At 38.7% G+C, this 19709-nt stretch overlaps 1 protein-coding gene across 1 annotated transcript in view; it reads right to left on the bottom strand.

Moving 5' to 3' along the window:
• Positions 1–19709, bottom strand: part of sptbn4b (spectrin, beta, non-erythrocytic 4b) — an 80419-nt gene that overhangs the window by 17712 nt on the left and 42998 nt on the right. The window contains exons 25-36 of the mRNA XM_088345114.1: positions 15424–15570; positions 7360–7623; positions 6848–7072; positions 6493–6582; positions 5930–6208; positions 3943–4073; positions 3644–3848; positions 3312–3557; positions 2320–2454; positions 1983–2227; positions 326–464; positions 130–214 (exon numbers count right to left, since the gene is read on the bottom strand). Of these exons, the coding sequence (XP_088201240.1) occupies positions 130–214; positions 326–464; positions 1983–2227; positions 2320–2454; positions 3312–3557; positions 3644–3848; positions 3943–4073; positions 5930–6208; positions 6493–6582; positions 6848–7072; positions 7360–7623; positions 15424–15570 (2191 nt within the window). The remainder of the gene's footprint in view (positions 1–129; positions 215–325; positions 465–1982; positions 2228–2319; positions 2455–3311; positions 3558–3643; positions 3849–3942; positions 4074–5929; positions 6209–6492; positions 6583–6847; positions 7073–7359; positions 7624–15423; positions 15571–19709) is intronic.

Genomic DNA, 19709 nt, shown 5'->3' with positions numbered 1-19709 from the left:
TAATGTCTCACGGCACACTGGTTAAAAAACTCTAATAAATGCACCAAATTGTTCTTTTAGAGAGGTTGAGTACAAGGACCCCAAACTACATAGGATTTCTGTATGGATTAAACTCATGTGTGCACTTACACTGCTGCAGGGACTCCCAGTGCTTGTCCCACTTGAGAGACAGCTCATGCTGCTTAGCAATCACCTTATCCAGTTTCTCCTTGATCTATACAAAAAACACACCTGTGTTATCTTTATTACCATTATCGTTATCGGTCACATAAACTATGTAATTCTTCTGTAAGATTTCACTTAGTTGGACTTTTAGCGGTGTGACCTGTTGAGCAGCAGGGTTCCTGGCTGCCAGCAGCATCTTTCCCATGTTTATGCATTCAATCACACTCTGGCTGCGAGCGTCCACCTCGTTCCTCAGACTCTGGTGATAATTCATGAGAACTTCAACAGATGACACGTCCCTGGACATAGACACACAAGAGTAGAGGGAATGTGCAACCAACACAACTGCTATTAAAGAATGTGTTGCATTAAAATAGTTAAATCATTTTTGTTGCTTCTGATTGACATTCCAAACCAACTTATAGTAATGAAGGGAAAATTAGAGAAAATATGAATATGCAACCCTATATTTTCTGGAGGGGGAGTCATAGATAAACTCTACATCAGAGTTAGGCAATCCTGTTCCTGTAGGGTTGGTTTGTAATCTGTCCCATATTTAAGACACATGAACCTAACGATCAGGATCAATATCAAATTTCTGTAAAGCTTGCTGGTAGCCTGACTATTTGATCTAGGTTTATTTCAAGATATTACAATCATTTAGTCATAAAGGACCAGAATTGCCCACCCCTAACCCAATGAAGGACCCCAACCTAGATCAACATTCTCATTTAAAACCTTAACATATTTTTTAAAACATAACCAAGGCTTTTACTCCTATTTGAAAAATTAGCTAAGTTGGCAAAACCTGAACCGTATTTGAAAAGCTACGTGTGGTGTAACTTGGTTTAAAATCCTACTTAGAAATGTCTTTGCTGAATGTAAAACCCAAACATGGTTTGATACCTTACTTCGAAATCCCAACATGAAACGCTCACCCTTATTTGAAACCGACACTCTTGCTGTAACCCAGAGCTATGGTAGAATTTGAAAGCCAACTTCAAAACCCAATACTTAATTTGAGGTCTGAAATCTTGTTTATAAACAAACATAAATTTGAAACCTTAAACTTGTGATGACAACTAAGCAGAAACACTGAGGCATTCAAAGTCAAGTCCAAATAAAAAGCCTTTAATTTTACATGGCTTCTCGGTTGAAACCACCGCTTATCCGCTCCTTGGTCTTGGTAGTCATTTGCGAGGTTCCTCTAACTTGGACTTCATTTTAAGTGCCTCGGAGTTTCTGCTTTTTTGAGTTTTTCATCCACTCCTGGTCTGAAGAGCACCAATAATTGATTTAAATAGGATTGAACTGTCTTTATTGTCATTAAGATCAACATTGTTGAACAGTGGAACATTGTATCCAACAAGATTGGACATGGCGCTCCAGGGTGAACACAAAATAAAAATTTCAAAGTGAAACAGGATAAAATCCTTCTGAAGAATTTAATGTATCCATGAAGCAGTTCTGTATGCTGTAAAACCCTAAGACGTGTTCAACTCCCTACTACCTTATTTCGAAACGCCAATCCTAAATTGAAACACTAATTGAGGTTTGCCAACCTACCCAGCCTTCAAAACAGAATCCTGGTTAAAGAAACCCTAATTTTAGACCTGGCTTGCAAATTAAAACCAGGCCAGAAATCCAAACATGAAACATTGCTCCGAAAGCATTACCTTTGATTAAAAACTTCAAGTCAAAACCATATTTTGAGCTCATTACAGTGGTCTGCAACTCTAATGATGCAAATTCCAACCGCGGCATGTTCACATTGATTCCCTAAAGATGCATTGTAAAGAATGACTACAAACACACACCTTGGTTTCTCCCCAGTGCCGATCTGGCAAAGAATGGAGTCCATCCACATGATTTGATCGCGGGCCAGGCCAAAAAACCTGAGCTTGTCCGTCTCAGTGGTGATCTGCACCCTGCACTCCTCGCAGGACGTGAGGAGCTCCTTCCAACACTGCATGACTTGGTGCTCGCGACAGGCAATGGCTTCTGCCTTCTCACCGGCATACACAGTCCTCAGCTGGGCTGCGCTCTCCTGCAACTGCCGCACCTGACGGACCACAATTATTGTAGATGCCTCCTCCAGAACTGGAAAGCTTTCCTTTTAGATCAGATGATGCTATGTGGTTTTGATTTGAGTACCTGCGTGACCAGCAGCTGGATGTCTTGCTCAAATCCTTGCAACAGCCTCTGCAGTGTGCTGGTGTTGGCTGTGCTGCTTTGACGGACACGTAACTCTGGTAATCTGCGATGTTTGTCCTCGATCTGAGATAGAACCTGGAAATCATGCACAAGGTACTTCATGACTTGCCCTTACCTAAAAGGTAAAACCTGTCCACAAGGTACAGTCTGTGTTGGTAAAAGTCGAAAAAAAAATTGTAGCACCACCCAACATTATCAATGACTAAAATGACTCAAATACATAATAATAAAATTGCTCTGCAGAGAGCCAGGTCCAGCAGGTAGTCAAAAGAAAACCTTTGAAGGCCACCAAAAATAGTTCTCCCGTAAAAAAAAAATGTAAGGAATGGTATTAGTATCAACTGGTATCGATAGGAAAAAACCCTTATTGTGCACCCTTTTTTGACAGTCATGAGTGGGTTGAAAATGTTGGGTTAGGTCAACATTAAATTTTAGAGTTTTTGTGACTAGATCTTAACATTTTGCTGTACATTTTCTTTTAAAACATGAAAATGAATTTAAACATTGAGGATGTCATATGATGTTTTTAAAGACTTTAATTTGTTTAAAGGGACTGTGAGTATTATTTGATCACTAGTTGTCGCTGTCTTGCATAATGCACCTGAAAACTAGTGCTAAAAAGCACAAGGAAGAATTCTACGGACACTCAAAGTGACCAAAACGCATCATTTTACATCTCAATTTTTGCAAAGCCATTTTAAGGTTTAAGGGTATGCCGTTCCAGCAAGATAAGGGACAATTATGTCAGCTCTCTTCAGGTGAGGCTCATGTTATATAAAATGAATGATAATTTTTCACCCTACAAGTATTCAAAAAAGTCACGTATATGTGACTGTTGATTTATTTCTGCTTAATATTTAAATCAATATTTTTTTTTCTATTAATTTGTTTTTTACCCCTGCTGTCCATTTAAAGATTTTGGAAAAACTCACTTCTCGGCATTCGGCGAAGAACTTGTGCAACTGGTGCGAGGCGGCCAGCATTTGGGCTCGCGTCTCCATTAGCTCCAGAAGTTCGGCCCACGACTCATTGACGGCGTCCTTCCATTCTGCGATAATGGCTGCCTCAGCGTGGCCGTAGTCGATGAGTTCGTCCACCATCTGGTTGACTGCCGTCACGCGTTCCTGTCCTGCACTACCTGTCTCTGTTGCAAACTCCGTAAACTTCTCCTGTAGCAACTGAAAAAGAAACAGTCACACTGTTTACAGTGCATTTTTGAAGCATCAAATTTCCACAAAGGAAGCCCAACAGTGTTGCAACTTACGCTAACATGCTCAAAGTCTTGCCCCAGCTCAGGCGAACTAGCCACCACTTCCCTTTGGGCGATCCACTGCTCCAGTTCATCCACCTCGCGGTTGAGCTGGTAGAGCCAATACTGCTGCTCCAGGCGGCTCTTGCGCTCCTCTACCAGGTCCTTCAGTGACACATACAAGCGGTCCATCTGCGACTGGCGCTTGCTTATTATCTCACTGTGCCAGAAACAAAATCAGTGACATCATATTTGCTTCCAAGCAGCATGTGGCACTGTATCTTCAGATTATTATTTGTGTTTGCTTCACTAACGAGTCAGGATGTCCCATCTCCAGCAGCTGCCGACACTGCTGAGACAAGAGGCCGATGGTCTCAGCATAATCTTCGATGGTCTGCTCCAGGGCCAGGTGCTTCTTCAACAGATGTAAGGTGCTTGGTTCATCCTGAATGGAAAAAGACAATGGTTACAAAGAATGAAGACATTATATGGAGATAGACTGTCCAAAATTGACATAATTCTACATTCAATATATCTATCAAGTGTTTTTAAAATGTTCTCAATATCTTAACCGTCTTTGGCCGTTTTATGTATCCAACCAGATTTTGTTATATGAACCATAGTGGGCCTTGAGGTACCTTGATATTTTTAAGAAAATACTCTAAACAGATATTTTAGAATGGCTTTTAATTGATTGTTTTATTTTTAACTTTAATAGTTTATTGTATTTTACTCTTTATTTTACCTTCTCTTTTGTGTTACTGTTCTCTAGTTTTTTGACACACCAGTGTTTCTTTTAGGTTCTTTTAAATTCCAATGATTTTTTATGTTGTGAGTTCCAAGCACGGGCAGGGGTTTTTGGGCTGGCTCATAGAGGCAAGGCTTCGAAGTCCTTCCTGCAGCTGCACACTATCGTCCATATAATAAACCTCTTTTAGGGTCCCTTCCTCACATGGTGAATCTGTGCTTTACCATGCTTTGATTGACATTTTGTTGTGTGAAAAGTGCTACCTAAATACATTTGAATATATTCTTATATTACAATACTTTCAAGTCATCCTGCAACATAATAATAAAAACCCTTGTAAAATGCATTTCCCTTGGATTTTAAAGTATTTTACACTAAAATACAAAAATATATGTAACCCCCAAAACTCTGTCGTTTTGGAGTGACGTCTGCACAGCAAAACAAAACTAAAAAACACCTAGATCTCATTTTATCAGTGTTATTATAATGCACAGTGATAGACGCAAAGACACAAATACTTGAATATGACTTTTTTTTTTCTCTCAGCAGAATTATAATTTGACTTTTTTTCCATGATGACCAAAGTACAAAACAACAAAATGGTAATCAAGCAACCAGAGTAGAGAAAAATAAATAATGTGGAAATTCATTACGTTTACTACATCAGGCAAATACAATGAAAAGCTTCCACTCAGTGTACATTTTCAAAAGGCATCGTTTTAAAAATGGAATTTTTGGCTGCATTTTTAATGTGAGCAATTGATAATTCCAAGACATTTGGAATACTAATAGGAAACAATTAGTGTGTAGTAGTGTCCTTCTTGTGGATTTTTGTTTTGCTGATGTTATTTCAGCCAATAAAAATGGCTTGAGCCAGGGGGCTCTAACTTGGTGCCCGTTATAATAGTGGTTGGCATACCTTTTAATAATTACAACCTGGTAATAACATAGTAACAACGTAGTTATCATATGAGTTGGTATTTTAGAATTGTTAAGGGATCCGTAAACCGCCCTGTGCACCAATCAGTAACAAAAAGTAGCTCCCAGCTTAAAAAAGATTAGTGAACCCTGTGTTAAACTATCTTATAAGTTTAAGATTGAAAATGAGGTTCAAACGCTATTGTTTATGCCGTTATCAAAGATATTGGTATCGGTTTGCAAAAAATGTGGGTTTCGTGTGAAATTTCCACGCTATTATTTGTTTCTGCGTGAATGGAACACATAACTGTCAACCTCCACAGCTCCATGCCTGTACAAACTGTCGTATTTTTCCGTACAAAATACAAAATAATCGTACACCATATTGTTTTTTTTTCCTGGAATGATGCATGATGGGAAATCCCCAGGCGGCAGACGCATGCGATTGACAAATTTGCGTTTTTCCGTACAGATCTCCTTGTACGTCCTACTCGTCTTAAATGCATAAAAAACATACTTTGTACGGCAAAACCGTACAGGTTGACAGGTATGGGAACTTTAAGGGTAGTTGTAAAGCACCTTATGTCTTTTTAGGGGTGTGTTGGAAAACTCAGAGACACATTTTCCCCGCTCACCTTCCCTTTCTCCTCATTCATCATGTGCAGTTCCTGCTCGCTGAGCCAGGCCTCCACTTCTGCTGTGTCAAAGTAGTACTGCTGTGCCTGGTACATGGCATCCAGTACCAGCTGACGGCGCTCTGTCTCGGCCCACAGCAGCGCCCACAGTTGGGAGAGCTGATCGTGTCCCGCCCTCACGGCATTGGCCTCAGGACTGCGGACAGAGGCAAAGACTGCAGCACGCTCCAAGACCTCCTCCAAGCGGCTAAGGTGGCCTTGCAGCTCCTTCTGGAGGGTCTGCAAGAAAAAAACAGGAACTTCAACACTAGTATAAACGTAAAATTCAGGTAAATGAAAATTAAGTTGAAGAAAAAAGATGAAAAATTTAATGATTGTAACCTTAAGACTTCAAATCCCGCACCCCATCTTTAGAATGTGCCCAAAGGGAGTGGGAGGAAGCTGAAGCTTTTAAGTGCAGAGCACTGATTTGATTTAAAAAAAAAAGTTATATTGCATTTTCTTGGGTGGGCAATGTTTGCCCACCACTGAGTCTATCTAAAAGGAGATTCTGATGGACTCACCTGGTTCTTTTTCATGAGCTGCTGCACAGACTGCAATGAAGAACCATGTTCTTGACTCGTGGCCAGTGGAAGGCGCTCTTGCACCCACAACTGCAACACCAAACAACTAATTAGACATTTGTGTCCATGCACATATGAAGCCAATGCTAAATGCTAACATCAAATAATCCAATTTGGTTTGACAAAATAATTACTAATATCTTTCATTCTGTGCTTCTTTCAGGGTTTTTGTGTTGCGCTGAAGTACAAAATAAGTTTAAGAAATGAATACACACTGATTTTAGGACCATTTACTATAAACTGACTTTTATTATAAGATATAAATTCAAAAAGTGTTTAGATAGCCCATAGATACCATCTCATCCTCCAGGTCTCGTGCTACTTGGTGCACCTCCTTGGAGGCCAGCAGCAGGCGTCTGCGCTCTTTGAGCGGCTCAATGAGGCGCACCATACGAGCTTCGACTGCTGCCTGCTGCTCGGCCACCGTCTCTTTAACTCGCGTCTGTTGCGGCACGGCGGTCGCTTGGGCCTGCAGCTCACCCACCTCGTGGTACCACTCTTCCATCTGGCACTCCATGTTCTGAAAATGCAGGAGTAGAAAATAACAAGAAGGTAGACAGATAGTCCAGTGGAAAATAAAGTATAAGGGCTCTTTGCACTCAGGTGGGCATTGTTCACACATACTTAATAGAGAAAATATTTTAACTTTCAACCTTTTAAGGACACCTGAAACGACGCACCCCACCTTTAAAATATAAAATAAAAAAATGTATGATGCCTTCAGAGGGAAAAAGCTTGGAAATCTTTGGGGTAATTGACATGTTAGTAGGGTACCTTAGCATATAAAAAATAAATGAGGGTATGGACCTGCAGTTTTTTCAGCTGTCTGTTGACCGTGGCCAGGTCGTGGCCCCGGTCCACATAGGCCAGCTGGCTCTCCATCTGCCCCAGTCTCTGGTCCAGGCTGCGGTAGCTCTGAGCCAGCAGATCGGCCTTGTTGGCCTGGAAGAGCTGCTGGGCCTTAGCCTGCGTGGTGCTCTCCAGATCCAGCCAGCACTCACGAATTTCCTCCAATTTCTGACGCACTAGCGAGCTCAGTTCTGGCTTCTCCTGGATCAGGTGCTGGCCCTCCTGCAAAGCCCCAATGATACAAGGTCAATAACACAACAGAATTGTCGCGCGCAACTGCATATTTCTTTCATTAAAAAAACAAAGCAAGACAGTCTTATATTGTCATGTGCATGGGAGACTCAGTCTGTGATGGGGAGTTGCACATAAAAAGGAGAGAGCATGGTAATTGGGGGAGGGGAGTGTAGCTAATGCACCATATATTACACATGGACACATGCGCACGCTGACACAGACGCACCTGCTCCAACCCATCCCCCAACCAAATGTTATTCACAATTTGTCCCCCTTGTCACCAGCAGCAAATAGTTGACGTCATGGTGTGCTGTACCCGCCCACTAAGATGCTTGTGCATTCATTTTTTCCATAAGTTCCACTGCATAAACACGATGGCCCGCTTAAAGCAACATGTAACCACATCTGCCATGTTGGATGTGACAACTTTGTCAGAGGCTTGTGTGCTGTGAGGTCAAACCAAAGCTTCCAGCCATTATCTGCACCGATTATCCTCAGTGGGGTCGATGGGGTGCTGGAGACCATCCCAGGTATCTTCGGGCAGTGGGCAGGGGACACCCTGTACTGGTTGCCAATCAGTCGCAGGGCACACAGAGACAGACAACTCACTCGCTCATTCACACCTAGGGACAACTTGGACCGGCCAATTAACCTGACATGCATGCTTTTGGAATGTGGGAGGAAACCGGAGTGCCCGGAAGAAACCCACGCAAGCACAGGGAGAACATGCAAACTCCACACAGGACACAGCTATTTATAATTTGTGCCTAACCAAAATCAAGTATTTAATATCTATTGCAAAAACATCCTGAAAAAAGTCAAGCATTCTGCAATTTAAGCAAAATGTTTTAATTATTGTCACCAGTATTTAGGGAATCAAATTAAAGTCTCAAACCCCTTGCTTCAATTCCACTATTTATCACAAAAAACAGCCAAGTTTCCCCTTTTTAATGAAGGTAAATTATTCAAATTGTTTTTCTCTTTGCCCAGCCCATGCAAATAACAATATCAGATATCAACTATCTCCAACTGGCCATTTGCCAATTACAAAGATTAAAATAAAACAAATTAAATGCCATTAAATAAGGATTAAATTATGTTATCTTAAGATTTCAAAGTATTTATTTAAAAAAAATCAAGAATTCCTTGGAGAGTGATGACAGATATATGTTCTAATGCTATGTTGTATCAGTATTAATGACGACAATACTCAATATTTGGGTATTGTATGGGTCTGGGAAAAAATAGATACAGACAGAGGTGGGTAGTAACAGGGTACATCCACTCCGTTACATTTAATTGAGTAAGTTTTGGGAAATTTTGTACTTCTAGGAGTATTTTTAAATCCCTATACTTTTACTTGAGTGAATTTGTGAAGAGAAAAACGGTACTTTTACTCCGCTACATTAGGCAACATTAAGGTCGTTACTTCGTTACTTAATAAATCCCCTCCACATAAATACGCGTCTGTCGGCCTCCACTAAGGCAAAATTATTGTGACACAGAGCTCCGCCAGACTCTACCATGTTTAACCAATCAAACGTAGCAGCCTCGTCACGAGACCATATTCAACTTCAGCGGGGGAAATTTTGTTTATGGTTGAAACAGATCGAAATGTCGCTTAACGATATGAAAAAAACAGAAGAGGAGGAGCATCCCTGGCCTCACATAAAAATCATGTTCCCCTTAAAAAGAGTGCGAAATCCCAGCTACAATATGCAATGTCTACTTTTGTTTGAGTTCATGGGGTAGCTTGTTGTTCTGCTTGCAAAGGCTGTAAAGATGAATATTGAGGCTTTAAATGTGCTACTTGGTGCTACATGTGCTCAATTTATTTATTTGAATTATACTATTTGTATTGTATTATTGATTAAAGCACTTGAATTTATGTTGATCATTTTAATCTACTTTTAATTTTTTTGTTGATTGGGTGGTCTTGGATATTTTGATGATCTAATTGGTTGTTTTACAAAAATCAATAAATACGATGTTGCTACAGTTGCTCAGTACTTGAGTAATTTTTTTCACCAACAACTTTTTTCCTTTACTTAAGTATTTGGATGACTCCTTTTACTTCTACTTGAGTAATATTATTCTGAAGTAACAGTACTTTTACTTGAGTAAAAGGTTTGGTTAATCTACCCACCTCTGGGTATAGAACATCCCGAGTACATGTTTGTAACCCATAGCTGCAATTTGGCGGTGTGAAATTGCTGTACTTGACTGGAGTTGATCTTAAATTTCTTTGGAGGATTCCCTGTCCCTTTTCTCTTCTGTCTGTTCAATTTGTGATTGTTTTTCCAGCGTTCGTTGAAGTACATGCTTGTGTAACAGAACCTGCAGAAACATAAAGCTACTTTGAGATATTCCTCAGCCTTTACAGATAAATTGTCAATAATGTCAATCATTTAACTTATATATGTTTATTTTACACCCCATGTCATTTTTTAGCTTCTATGCCCACTTACATTGGCAACATGTCCAGGATGCATTAATCTGATGGGGCAGGTTCTAAATCAGCCAAGAGTGGAACACAGCATGCATAGATGGGATTAAGATGCTGTAGTCTTGTCTTTTTATAATTTTTGATCATCTTCTATACTGCCTCAACATTGTGACCGATCTTCTGGGGGTGCCTAATGTTATGGACAGTTATTGTCCTGAAAAGCAGAAATAATGCAGCCATAATACCAGCTTGTTGAGGGTAAATGGCTGTTAAAATGTGTCTTGTGAGCGTGGGAGGACTGCGTGGGCCCAAGCAATGCTCCCCTCTCATGTTTACTCACACATCAGCACACGCATTCACACTCTCAGAATTGTTCTTTTTGTTTTTTTGTTTTTTTATTAGTGTGTGCAGCCAATTCGATTTTAGTGGATTGGATACAAGAAAATTGTAGGACACTTTGTTTATCAAATATTTAATTTATTTTTATCAACAAACACAAAAACTTTCATTTGAGTTTAGACCTTGTAGAAAGAGCAAACGCACACAATTCTAATTAATCCAATTTCTACCTACAAGATGGGCATAAACATACGAACAATTATGTCTCAAAGAGGAATTCTCAAATCCATGCGTACAGATTTTCAGTCATACATGTCAGGATAAGTAAATTCTGACAGATTAATCATTGAACCATCTTGTGATCACAAACACGTGATTCTTTATAGGTAAACAAAGCAAAAGATATTGAGTATTGGATTCCTTGGATGACAGAAGAGCTGTCATACGGAGCACAGATGGAACAAGGTCTTCGAGCAGAAGCTAACACGTACAAATCACCATGTGTTATCGCGGCAGACGTCTGCTAGCCTCCAAATGTCACTTGCTAGCATGTAAATATTTGGCCTGAATGTGAGAAACCTGAAAGTCACTCATTCATATTTATTGCCAGAAAAAAAATGCACGAATGATTACTGGATTACTATTACTATTATTATTAGTACAATTGCAAGAAAAATTTATGTCACCACTTGCACTATATCACTACTGCTACATTGCTACACCACAAGAAATGAAATGACCCTTCTGTGGCCATGACCATTATCATTACTATGACAATCTACTGAATAATAGCCCTACTGCTATTGTCGCTAATACTACCATATTCAACTACTAACTTCCTTAATAGCTGATGGATCTGTGTAAGATCTGGCCTTCACTTGTAGATTCAACTATTAGACTTCTGGCCTAAAGTGGTCATGACACAGCCATTGGATTAGTAAAGGTTTAAATGTGTGAACAGATGTTTACCTATCTCGAAAAAACACATCGGATTGCAAACTTTAATTTGTCAATGGTCATAGTCATAGTCATGCATGCAGCATCATTCGGTAGCGGGTGTCAGTAGCTGAAGTTTTAGTCCATGCAGTCCATTTCTGCAGGGTTTTTCCACTCTCTTTCTCTCTTGCCCATGTCAACTCAGTGTCTATCTCACTCTTGCTCTTAATCAAATAACATGGAAAAAAAACCCTGATAAATGTTTTCTGTTTTTATTTATTGGACACCTGCAAAGTTAACATAGGATGCCAGTTCATTATTTTGACTATTATTGCACACTGTTGTTCATTGTTTTGACTATCATGAACTGTTTAAGAAATTGTCACAATTATGTTGCTGTTCTTAGATTCCACATCCTTAAGGACGTATCTAGGGGTTTACCTCACGTGTGGTTTCTTATCGAGGTTTCTTCATTTTCCTCATGTTGAGGTTTTTGAGTTTTTCCTTGCCCTTATGTAGGTTTCAGATCCGGGGATGGTGTGATAATAGTCTGTGGTTTGCAATAATCCGTGGTCTGTGCAACCCTTTGAGACTCTTTGTGATTAAGGGCTATACAAATAAACATGAGTTGACTTGACTTTTGTAACCTATGAGACTTAATAATAAGAAAGGGCTCAAGGGAGGGCTTTTAGAACAGGTTTGATATTCTCATCTGAGGGTTGTTCCCCTGGCGAGTTCAAAGTGCATTGATATATTTGCTCCTTATTTGAGTGCCAAACATTCAACTTATCAAAAACGGTCTTTCTCTAGCAACAATTGAAAAAAATGTCATTGTTTTTAGTTTGGATCAACATTTTTTTAAATTCTTGGTCAGTTACTTTATTCATTGTCATTCTGCCATTGTCTTATCAATAAGAAGTCAATTCTGGCATGTGATTTTTTTGAAAATCATGTAGTTTATTTACAGGCGATGTATGGGCCAAAAATGAGCCGTCCATCATCGTAGATTGTAGTTCTACGCCAATACCATCCTGGACTCAGATGAGACATTTATTATGTCCAGGTATAGTTTGGGGCTATAAAGGTAGCTGTTTGTAAACACAGTCTACCGCTTTGCACCAGATTCAAAGTACACTTGATCCATACAACATTAAGCTTGACGGGAAAATTCCATTTTGCTTGCATAGCATTTTGTCGCATGTCTGGCATAGACACATTTTGCTATCCAAGCACTGTAACCATTATTATGATCAAAGCAACTGTGACTACAATTTTCTGTGCAACCATTTCAGGCCTGAACTAACTGCAGCCTCATCTTCAAAATAGTTATAGCACAATCCTATTCAAATAAATTACTATTCATTGCATCAAGTGCAAGTTCAAAGTAGACAATCGACTCATGGCCTCTCAAAACCAGCCAAGGCTTTGCTTGTAAAGCATGAATAGTCGGCTTTCAAATTGTCCTTGTGTGCTATTTCATTGAGGACAAAAATAGTCTGCAAGCTCTCAAGAGGAATGCAACCAGAGCAGAAAAGAAACCTTAAGATCCTTGTCAAGATGGTGGCCCTTTTATCAGATGTTCTTCTCTGATTGAAAAGCTCTTCATGGGCAGTAACAATGTTTGAAACTCAAGAGAAAAACAATATGGCTGCTATTATTTGGCCCTAAATAAATTCACGACTTATGATGTGAAGTCACGGTTTATGTGTTCTCTCAATATCCTTTTCTGCGCCAAAAGCGGGGGTGTTAGGTTTTTTGCCCTGCCCACTTACACACTGCAGCGAAAGCGTGATGCAGCGTGCAAGTGAGAGCACACTTGACCTCGTTTTGGTTTTCATCTAAAGCCTCTTGGGTGAGAAATTGCCTGTTTGATTCCGACAGTGTTAGGTGTGATTTTTCAAGGGATATCTTTTTTTTTTTTTGCTGCAACCTACCTAATGGGACCCCAGTTTCTTCAAAATGATCAAAACGATTGGCAAAATGATTACCTAAGGCAGTGCGTGCTGCTCGTTGCTAGCATAGCTTTCTTGGGTGAGAAAGACTTAAAAACCAACATCAAACAGATAAATACCCAAAAGGCCATTTGTAAATTACACCAATACAGCCTGCTTGTAGACCGCCAAACAAAAATTGTGGGTTACGATCGTTTACAAGGGATATTGATTCCTAATTTCTTTCAGACTGAACCTATAGTTTATGTTGACAATATCTGTGTATTATTTGTTATTGCAACATTCGTTGGATCCTGGAAGGGGGATTACCTTATGTGCGGCCCCTTCTCAAGGTTTAATTTTCCTCATGTTGAGGTTTTTGATTTTTTTTCCTCACCCTTATGTAGGTTTTAGATCAGGGGATGGTGTCATATTAGTCTGTGGTTTGCAATAATCTGTGGTCTGTGCAGCCCTTTGAGACTCTTTGCAATTAAGGGGTATACAAATAAACATGACTTGACTGTCACAATTCAGCAAGCTATTTCCATTTTCCCTGTAGGTTTCCTTTCCTGTAAATCACTCTCCCTAATTTTTCTCTCCCTTCTTGACCTTAACTTATCTGGTCATTCCCTCCTGCGTTTAATGTTCCCTCTCACAGTTGCGGTCACTTGTCTTGTTTGCCTCCTATCGCAACTCTCCCGTGTCACTATTTGAAAACTATCTCCTTGGCTTTGTGCTAATTCATTGCCCTACCTGTCACATCCTGTCTTGGCTTTTTGCTATTCTATACTGTACTGTATCCTTGCCTGCCCTCCCGGATCATGAGTACTGCCTGACGAACTATGGGACTGTAGCCTTCGTTGATTGGGTTTACTAAAATACTGACCCCTTGCCTGCATCTTGGACAATGCTTGTTGCCTTGCTACCTTACTTACTGTGTACCCAACCCTGTCGGAATAAAAGTCCTAAGTTACTACACTACAGAGATCCCTCTGTTTTTGTGGTTAATGGAGACCAAAACCACCCGCAAAAAGTGAAAATCCACGAAGTAGCCCCGCATCTTCAAAAAAGCCCCCAAGGGTTAAACTTAACTTGAGATGACGTCATTACAGACTGAGTAGACGAGTGTAAAATATGAATTCTAGATTTACAAAAACACCACACAATTGCAGATGAACAAATGGTTTGATTGCCATTATACAAAAGTCAAACAAAATTGGAGGGCCTTTCCTTTCCGTGTAAGAAAGCAATTTAGAGAGCAACTGGCTAGCTGCACGTTAGTATCGGGTCTCCACGAATTGAGAAAGATCTCAGCGACGATTGAAATAAAACTGTTCCCAATGTAGCAGTTTCCCACAGGTTGTATCTCCAGGCCATTCATTTTATAGCTAATGGACCTGACGATGGCAAAATATAAGGGCCGCAGCGGTGGCTTAGGAGAGTTGTTAGCCTAGCCGTGGGCCGGACCAGTACCACTGGACTTGCCTTCTCCCAGACACTGCCCAGTCACTTCTGGAACCTTAAAATAATCTACAGAGCACCTAGTCGTGATCACCATTTCTGTGCACTTTTCTTACTTTCCTCACAGTCTTATTTATTAGATGAATTGCTTTTTAATGCAACGAGCCGCTAAAAGGCTATATGCTTCAGTTTGTTTTGAGAGGTAGTCATTCTTGGCCAGCCCTCTGTTGGACTCAAAGCATACACCAGCCTATCACAGTCGCGCACAAAGGCATTCACACCTACCTAACACAGAGCGCCCTCCCTAATCTGTCCCTGCTGTCTTCCGTCTATCAGAACACAATGCACAATACAATGATATCACTGACAACAAAGACTGAATCAATTCAATTAAAAATCACGAAGGACTGAGCCAGCCATAACTAAAGCGCAATGTAGCAAAGGGTTTCTGCAACGGGGTTCCTCACCACCCTGAGTGGTTCCTTGACACTGATACAATACCAAATCTTGATTAACATTGAAATTTAGGTATGTGTATAGCATGACAATTGTTAATGGCAGACCAGTTAAAAGTACAAGAAGCTAATGGAAACAATTGTGGTTAGTGCTGGACAGTGAATGGCACTCTCTAATGAATAAAGAATTTAGGAGAGCTTGTCTGACTCCTCGACTCACCCTCTCGATCTTGTCCAGCCACTCTTTGTTCTGTGCTAGCTCCGCCATGAAAGCCTGGTGTTTGAGCCATTTCTTGTGAAGATTCTGTGTGTCGTCTCGGTTTCCGTCCCTCGCCATCAGCATCTTCTCACTCACCCAGTCACCCAGCTGGAGACAAGGAGAAATACTTTGGTAAAAATATATACACCTACAGAATGTTCTTCAGAAATAGACATCGTGTGGTGTTAAAGCTTCTGTCTCCCTGTTTGAGTGCCATCATTAGCGTTGTAGCGACGACAAGTACCTTTTACAATTGGAATAGACAGCCCTGGCTGTATAAGCCTTGGCTTTCTGCAGTAAAAATCAAGTCGACACGATACGGACTAACACTGGCCACTAGTTGGCAGTGACGCCTCTTTTTTTCAGAGAAAGTCAGTATGAGGCAAAAATAGAAAAAGAAGAGAGCAGTAGTTTGAAAGTTGGAGATTGTTACAGAGAAAGTAAAATCCAGCTATGACAAGCAGATCATGCTTTTTTAGGGTTACATTTTGTAGTCCAATTAGACTCATCTGGACATTTTTTGACGCTAATCCCGTAACAGTCAGTGGGTAACGGAACATCTAACGCTGAGATTTTTTTTGAATCGTGTTGAAACCACACGAATGTGAGTGCTCTTATATGAACGTCGTTTTTTAAAAAAATACATTTTTTCACAAAAAGCTGTTTGAATGAATGAATGAAATCTTATTTCGAAAATAATAAATACAAAAGACAATAAACAAAAACAATGTTAACGTAACATGTCCGAAAAGAAATAGGAAGAAGTGTTCTTACTGTAATTTATGTCTGTGTGATTGTATCCCCATTTATTCAGTTTTTGTTTCGTTTTCACCATTATCACCAACATCACCAACATATATGAATATCGATCCAGACTGAGATTAATTTGCATGACATAATGGTGACAGCAAAAAAACAACAATAACAACGTTCAACAATAATAATAATAATAGTACAGTTGATAATGATAATAATAAGAAGAACAACAATAAGAATAACAACAAAAACTGATAGTCATGATAATATTTTAATTATAATAATAACAAGCTTAATTATTGGCTTAAACACTCTATTGACTGTATAAGGCGTCTGCTCACCGACATTCTTTGGATTCCAACAAAACTAATAATAATACATTAACAGTCACATACCAGTTATAATTCTCATCATCATAGTAATAGCTATAATAATACCAGATTAATGACTAGTTTTAGCCATCTATTAACTCTATAATGCTACTGATTAGTACTAAAAGTAGCTAAATATAATTCAGACAGCAATAATAATGACAATGGTAAAAACAATAGTGATAGTAACAGTTCATGACAGTTATAATAATAAAAAGAATATTATAAATAATAATAACAAGTTTAATTATTTGCTCAAAACATCCATTTGCTATATCATTCAGACTCCATTTTCTTCCTCTCTGAAATTTTGACAATAATGTTTTTAGTATCTGGATTTGAACAGATGAATATTTGACATTGTTTGAGCTCATCCTGTAATTTGCTCCAAAGCTTCGCTCCCCATACAGACACAAACATACGTTTCCTGGTGGTTCTCACCGGTTCGATCTTGAAGTTACTACATCCTTTCAAGTTCTTACTTCCTTCTTTTTGTGTGAATAAGTTTTGGATGTTATCTGGCAGTAGATCTTTATCCACTTTGAATTGTATTTGTGAAATTGAAAATTCCACTGGATCAAACTCTTCTAATAATTTGGACTGCAGAAATAGAATGTTGATGTGATCACAGTATCCTGCCTTGTGTATAATTCTAACTGCACGGTTCTGGAGTATAAAAAGTGGATGGAGTGAATTTTGGTAATAACTGCCCCAATCTTCTGCACAGTATGTTGAATATGTCAAAACTAGATAATGATATAAAAAATACAATGCATTATAGTTTAAAAGGAATTTGGCTTTATTCATAATTGAAATGCGTTTAGGTACTTCAGTTTGTATGTGTCTTTCCAGTTTAATTTACCGTACTGTCTATTGTAACCCCCAGAATTTTTTTTTCTGATATTTATCATGGCAACACCATCCATTTTCACCGCCAAGTCTGGATTTTCTTTGTGATTACCCAAGAATATCAATTTAGTTTTTTTAATTTGAAGATGATTTATTTATATCCGTCCATGTTTTTAGATTAATTAATTCACTATTAATATTTTTTTAACTACATTTATATCATTATCATTGGAATAGAAAATATTTGTGTCATCAGAAAATATGAATAGTCATATTATGAATTTTGCTCTAAAATGTGTGGTTTTGCATAAACAATTTTTAAGGCAGATTACTGGAAGAACATTGCTGGGATGGGCTCCAGCACCCCCGCGACCCTACTGAGGATAAGCGGTGCAGCTAATGAGATGAGATTGAAAGAACAGATAAATTGGAAGTATACTTTTTGGGGGGTGAAAAATGAGGGTCAATTTTTTTTTGTTTGACAATCACTGTGTTTATACTCCTCTAATACACAATTTATTTGAGAACCTTGAAAGATCAGTAAAAAAAAATTGAAATTGGTTAGCACTGGTACTGTCACTGGAAAATAGCTAGAATTTAAGAGGTAAGAACGTTCTCTCATGTTATCTATATTTTTCTTAAACAATTATTAAACAGTTAACTCTTCAAAACAAGGGAAAAAAATCAATAAAGAAGATCATTCCCAAGGTTGTATAAAAAGTGCTTATATCCAACTATTTAGACCAATGTTACCCAACCCTTTTTGAGTGAAGGTACTTTTTAAAAAAATCAAAACACATCATCCATGAAAAAAATACATTGAAAAATATTCAGTTTTAGTTTAATGTATTAAACATTTACAAAAACATTTTAAAATCCGGCCGTAATTCAGCCCAAGTTAACAATTTAATTTATTTATTTAATTTCTAATTTTCTTCTTTTTTTTAAAAAATTATCATTATCATCATGATTGTTTTGGTCGGGGATAAGAATAAAAACTTAAAATAGCAAAGTGATCCATGGGTCAAAATAAGTTACCCAGCTAATCATTCATTTTATTGACATTTCTTTTTTTTTTTTGATACGTTCTCTTTTTTTTCCTAGTTTAAAAAAAAAAATCAAACTATGTATTTTTTTTCCTTTTTTTGCGACAACCAATATTAGAAATAAATAGAAAAACATAATTGAAAAGGAGCATAATTAGCAATTTTGCTAATTAAAGTTTTTCCCCATTATTTTACTAAAAGTTATATTGGAAAGAAACCTTTTTGGGGTTTTTCCGACTGAATATGTTTGTATAGACAATGTGTAAAATGTTCACAATAGTTGTTTTGACACTTACAGATTAACGTTAAATTAGATCATTAATTTGTCAATTATGTAACTTTAATGTTAGGCATAAAGGCTTTAACTTTGAAAGCGCTTCAAAAAATGCCATACCTGTTAACTTATATGATTTCCCCGTATTTTATACGTTTTTTTTTATCATTTCAAATGGTGTACAGTATGCCGTATAACAATTTTGTAAGCGGAAAAAATACATTAAAAAACAAAACGTTTTTTGTTAGAACGATCTGGTTTTGCCTATTTTGACTCTAATCTCAAACCCGCCACGTACAATAAGAAACAGTAAACTTACTGCAAGTGGGAATAAACTAAGAAAGGTGCTGAATCAATTGTTTGTGTTATATATTTGGTAAATAAGATACATTTGTGTACATAAGTTATCGTTGTTTTGATTGTACATAATTTGTTTTCCTAAGACTAAATAAGTGCTGCATTGTGTTTGTAAATAAAAAAAAAAGGGGGGGGGGGGTGATTTTCTTATGTTGACAGCAATGAAATACATAAATGTCAATGTAGCAAATATATGCAGACAAATGCACAACTAATATCCATCCATCCATTATCTGCATTGCTTATACTCAATGGGGTGGCAGGGGTGCTGGAGCCCATCCCAGCTATCTTTGGACAGTGGGCAGGGGACGCCCTGAACTGGTTGCCAGCCAGTCGTAGAGCACACAGAGACATACAACTCACTCGCTCATATACACCTAGGGACAACTTGGACGGGCCAATTAACCTGACATGCATGTTTTCGACATGTGGGAGGAAACCGGAGTGCCTGTAGGAAACCCACGCAAGCACGAGGAGAACATGCAAACTCCGCACAGGGAGGCTGGTCGCTGAATTTGAACCCATGACCTCAGAACTGTGCCGCGGACGCGCTAACCACTCAGCTGTCGTGCCACCGCACTACTAATAATTCCA

The sequence above is a fragment of the Urocampus carinirostris genome, chromosome 10 (assembly GCF_059441175.1).
Source record: "Urocampus carinirostris isolate Australia breed hairy pipefish chromosome 10, RoL_Ucar_1.0, whole genome shotgun sequence".
Classification (NCBI taxonomy): domain Eukaryota; kingdom Metazoa; phylum Chordata; class Actinopteri; order Syngnathiformes; family Syngnathidae; genus Urocampus; species Urocampus carinirostris.
The sequence above is the reverse complement of the archived record's forward strand: the minus strand, read 5'-3'. Positions and strand labels throughout refer to the sequence as shown.